Source organism: Myotis brandtii, unplaced genomic scaffold (assembly GCF_000412655.1).
Source record: "Myotis brandtii unplaced genomic scaffold, ASM41265v1 scaffold604, whole genome shotgun sequence".
NCBI classification, from domain to species: Eukaryota; Metazoa; Chordata; class Mammalia; order Chiroptera; family Vespertilionidae; genus Myotis; species Myotis brandtii.
This window is the reverse complement of record NW_005370286.1, coordinates 1,830,601-1,835,604: the sequence shown is the minus strand read 5'-3', so window position 1 is coordinate 1,835,604 and position 5,004 is coordinate 1,830,601. Positions and strand designations below refer to the sequence as shown.

Genomic DNA, 5,004 nt, shown 5'->3' with positions numbered 1-5,004 from the left:
GTGACCGCCCCGCCAGATGCTGTCCCACCACGTGGTCGTGCCCCTGTTCCCAGGACCCCCGCTGCCGCCTGCCGCCAGGAGCCTCTAGCTCTGTCGCTTTTCTCTAAATAAAGATTCACATCCACCTGGCCTCCTGGTTACCCTGAGCATCCTCGGTCGCTCCGCCCTTCTCCTGTCCCCAACCCCCATGTGGTTGAGCCCCCGCCCCACCATGTCCCCACCAGCGGAAGGACCCCCGAAAAACTAGGTGGGACGGTGAGCTGGGCCGTGGGCCTGGGGAGAGGGGGCCCCTGCGCGGTGGGTCTGGGGGTCAAAGCCACCAGTACACAGGGCCTTGTGGTCTTTCTCAGCGGCTACAGTACAATAACTTCACCTGCACCCAAGGGAGCCTCCAGGCCTGGGTGGCAAGTGGGGGGAGGGGGGGTCCGGGCAGCCTAGGAACAGTGGGTAGTGCCCAGGAAGTGGGCTGTGAGGGAAACCGTGGCACAACGGAGGCCAGGTGGGTAGTGGAGTGGGAACAAACTTGGGGTGTGAGGAGGAGGGTGGTTCTGGGGGGTCAGGGAAGGCTTGGCTATGCACAGTGTCCTTAATCGCTGGGCTCCTATCTATCCATCCATCCATCCATCCATCCATCCTTCCCTCAGTCTATCCATCATTATCTATCAACCCATTCATCTACCTATCTATCTGGCCTGTATCATTTCTCTAGCTTTCATTTATCCAAAGTTTTTTCTGAGTCAGTTGAGAGGCAACTACTTCTTTACCCTTAAATACCTCAATGTGGATTTCCTTAAAACAAGGGCATATTTTTTACATCACTCCATGCAATTATCAAAATCAGGAATTTAGCCTTGAAACAATCATATTATCTAATCTACATACCTTATTAATAGTTTGTTAATCGTCTCAATAATGTTCTTTGTAGAAAAAACCCCACAAACACACACAAAACCAACACACACACACACACACACACACCTGACCCAGGATCCAACCCAGGACCCACGCTGTGTTGTCTTACCCCCTTCCATCCGGGACAGCTCAGGCTGTCATGACCTGGGCAGGCCTGAAGTGAGCAGACACTCTGTAGGCTGACCTTGACTTGTGCGATACACCGTCACAATCAGCTGGAGAGGCTGTGTTTTAGGGTTTGCATCACTGGAAGTGCTGCTGTGCCCTCTTTGGCATCCAAATCTCCTTGCTCAAGAGCTTTCATAACCCAGTATCCAACCCTCTCCCCAAAGAGAGGTGCCTACGTTCTCATGCATTGGTCTTCTGGAGGCCAGCCCTCCCTGAGCCCCCATCCAGATGCTGTCTGCTCCATCTTGAATTATCTCATTAGCATAAACTCCTGAACTTGGCCTTTAGGTTGTTTACAATATTTTGCAATACAAACAACGCTACAATGAGTGAGTAATTTATACTTTTTTAAAAATGCTCCCTTGAGGGTATTTTCCCATTGGTTCCAGAGGTAGAGGAAGGGGGAGAGAGAAAAACATCAATGTGAGAGAGATACATTGATGAGAGAAACATCCATCAGTAGCCTCCCATACCAGCTCCACCAGGGATCGAACCCGTCATCTAGGTATGTGCCCTGACCGGGAATCTAATCCAAACCCTTTCGGTGTACAGGACAACACTCCAGCCAACTGACCCACCTGGCTGGGGCCACATATATATTTTTTATTCTTGGAGATTTATCTTCAGGGTCAAGTTCCTAGAAATAGTGTTGCTGCATTAAATTTTTTAAATTTATACAATTATAAAAATTTATAAATATAAGTTTAAAAACAGCTTTTCTCAAGTTTTAAAGCTCAATTTAAAAGCTTCTTTATAAATCTAGTAACTTTTGTGTTCGTGTATGTCTTCACTTACTCTTAATGAGTATTCTATTAACTCATATATTCGATATAATCAATTTCTCTAACACTTTTAAGACACTTCACATTCTTGACAAGCTTGATCGATTAGATTCCCTAGTATTTTAAATGTTCATCATAAATGCTCAGACCTGATCTTCCTGAGTGCTCTGACCCAGCAATTTGCAGACCTCCAAACCTATCTTACAAAACCTCTGTGGCTGTGCACGCGACTCGCCATCTCATCAGATCTTAAACTGAAATGCTCTCTCGCATCCTAAAACCAAACCCCAAGATCCCTGAGACAAAATTCAAGTTAAAACAAGTCATGGATGCTACATCCTCTTAAGAGTTTCACAGGTTTTCAGTAGCAAACAACATGCATTTGCAAGGCTCCCATGACTTCCGGTGAGCCTCACCGGAGGCAGAGAGCAGAGCTCCATGCCTTTCTGGTGCTTGTCACCCGTCACCGGTGGCACGATATCCTAGTGTCCCTCTGGAGGGCAGGCAGTGTCCCTGCTGGTGCTCTGCCGGACCTGAGTGTGACCAGGGTCAGAGTTTGCGGGGAGCGGGGGCCCTGCCGAGCCCCCTGCAATCAGAGTCAGGCTCCAGTTTGCAACCCAGGGGTCCCTGCAGCCTCCAGGCATCCTTTACATATTTTACAGAAACCTCTTCTAAAAACTCACAAGTCAGGCGCCCTGGAGTAGAACCCTGAGCTGGCTTCTGTTAGCTGGCCTGCAGGAGTGACCCGGATGACATGCCCCCACAGGACCCCAAGCCAGGTCAGCCACCTGCCCACAGTCCTGTCCCAGGTGTGGCCCTCAGAGGAGTCAACACTGAGACACGCAATTTGCTGACCTGTGGGTCTCATCAGTGAGGTGCGTGGTGTGGTATCGGGGACCTTGAGTCCAACTCACAGCCGAGAGAAGAAGGTGTAACAGCTGGTGAGGCTTTAATCGTGTCAGATAAAATGCCAAAAGTCAAAAACATAATTCTTACACATACAGTGTGTGCCAGGTCCATGGGCTCCCTGGTGAGGGCCCCGATGATGATGGGAACAGGTTCAAGGAAAATGTGAGAGATTCCATGTGTTCATCTGAGAAGAGACCTGGACCCTCAGAGAGAGAGAGAGAGAGAGAGAGAGAGACCACGCTGGGGACAGTGGCACGGGGGGAACCAGGGCCTTGGGGTCATCCTTTTATGGGTCAGACCGTGTGCAACATGTTGGTCCTCTACAAGCTGACCTCACCTGGCCGCCTCCTGCTCTGCTTCTCCACTTCCTGTCACATCCTCCACCCCATCTCAGTAAATCACAAGCACAACCCTCAGATGTCTTCAAGGTCATTTCAAGGTTACATTCCCTTCTTCATCAGGCAAACACTCACTAGAGCCGGGCCTGGGACACAGGGATGGGATCCAGAAGATGGAGCCCCTCTCAGGTCAGTCATCACAGCCCCTCACCAAGGTTGCTGTCCCAGAGACACACGTCAGCTTGTCGGGTCACAGAGCAGGCTCCCCTGCCAGGCGCCTGGGAAGGAGCTGCAGGAAGAAAGAGGAGCCTGGGACTCTGGAGGAGGGTGATCAGAAGGAGGCCAGTTCACAAGGTGACTCCATGCCTGTGCCACGGTGCTCAGCACCTCCTAGAACTGCAGGTTCCTGTGGGACTGGGCATGTCGCATGTCGATGTCACGCTGAGAGTCCACATGCCCAATCCCACAGGAAGGTCACTCCCAGGGCAGTGGGATGTAAAATGAGGAACTACATTTGTGACTCTGCAGCTACTGCCTGGGCCTGGGCCTGTGGGAGGGGGTGAGGGTCAGTTTAGGGCCCCGCAGGCAGCGAAACCACAGAACCAATGAGCTACTCTCACCAGCGTAGCATCTGTCCAAGGCCCACCCAAGGCTCCGCAGGTTGCCAGGGAATCTGCCCAGCACCAGACTTCAAGTCTGGCAGGTCATCACCTGCCAACTGCTCTTTCACAGAGGGTAGCCTGCCCATGTTACCCTGGGGCCAACCCTCACCTCCAAGGTCCTGCCTGTGCTTGGGCCAGAACAGAGAGGGGTCTTGGGGAGAGGTGTGAAGCGTAAGGTGTGGGGATCTCACTCTCCGGGGGGCGCAGCTCAGGGAGGGCTCAGCCTGCTGCTGCTCCCTGCTTTGTCCCCAACGTCCAGAACCAGTTCCTAGTTATCTCCCAGGGATGCTGCCCTGTTCCTGTGGGATGACTGGCAGCAGCAGCGAGGATGAGGATGCTGCACCGCCATGCTTGGCCACGGTTCTGGGAGGTGCTGCTGCAGCCCCCGCACACCCTCCCCAGAAGGGAGGATGAAGACAGGCTGGGGTCTTTATTTCAGGACCTGGGGCCATGCAGAGCAGAAAGGGCTCACCGGTCTGGAATCAACGGCCACAGACACAAATCTGACCATGCCCAGTACAACCCAGGTCTCCCATTTCCAGCCGAGGATGGCTGCGGCCGGCACCCTGCAAGCTCTCAGCACTGAAGGCAGGCCTCCCCAGAAGGGAGGATGAAGACAGGCTGGGGTCTTTATTTCAGGACCTGGGGCCATGCAGAGCAGAAAGGGCTCACCGGTCTGGAATCAACGGCCACAGACACAAATCTGACCATGCCCAGTACAACCCAGGTCTCCCATTTCCAGCCGAGGATGGCTGCGGCCGGCACCCTGCAAGCTCTCAGCACTGAAGGCAGGAGCGCAGCGTGTGTGTGTGTGTGTGTGTGTGTGTGTGTGTGTGTGTGTATTTCCAAGTCCCTAGGGATTGACCCGTTCTCATCTCCGTGTCCCAGAACGAGGGGCAGGTGCCTGTAGGAGCTGCATTCTGCTCTGGCCCCTGGACATCCAGAGAGGGGCAGGCCAGTCCTAAGGGTCTCTCAGGTAGTTTGACCAAAGTCCCCCTCCCCAGTCTGTCGGGACAGAGCAGTCATCTCTGCCCTCAGAGCAGGCAGTGCAGGCTGCCCTGCTTGGCACAACTAACCAGAGGTGAGAGGCAGCGCGCCAGCCAGGCCTCACTGCGGCCACGTCCACAGCACCGGCCAAGGGGCCGCTGGATGTCCACACAAGGCCCTTCCACAGGCCCTCCCACCGCCACATGGGGTTAACCTCTCTCCAGCTGCACAGAGACGTACTGGCAG

The 5,004-nt window shown here is 53.5% G+C and overlaps 1 protein-coding gene across 1 annotated transcript in view; it reads left to right on the top strand.

The window, feature by feature from the left end:
* The window catches only part of CALY (calcyon neuron-specific vesicular protein), a 7,931-nt gene extending 7,843 nt beyond the window's left edge, over positions 1-88 (top strand). The window contains exon 6 of the mRNA XM_005879698.2: positions 17-88. Within this exon, the coding sequence (XP_005879760.1) occupies positions 17-88 (72 nt within the window). The remainder of the gene's footprint in view (positions 1-16) is intronic.
* Positions 89-5,004: the final 4,916 nt, after the last annotated feature.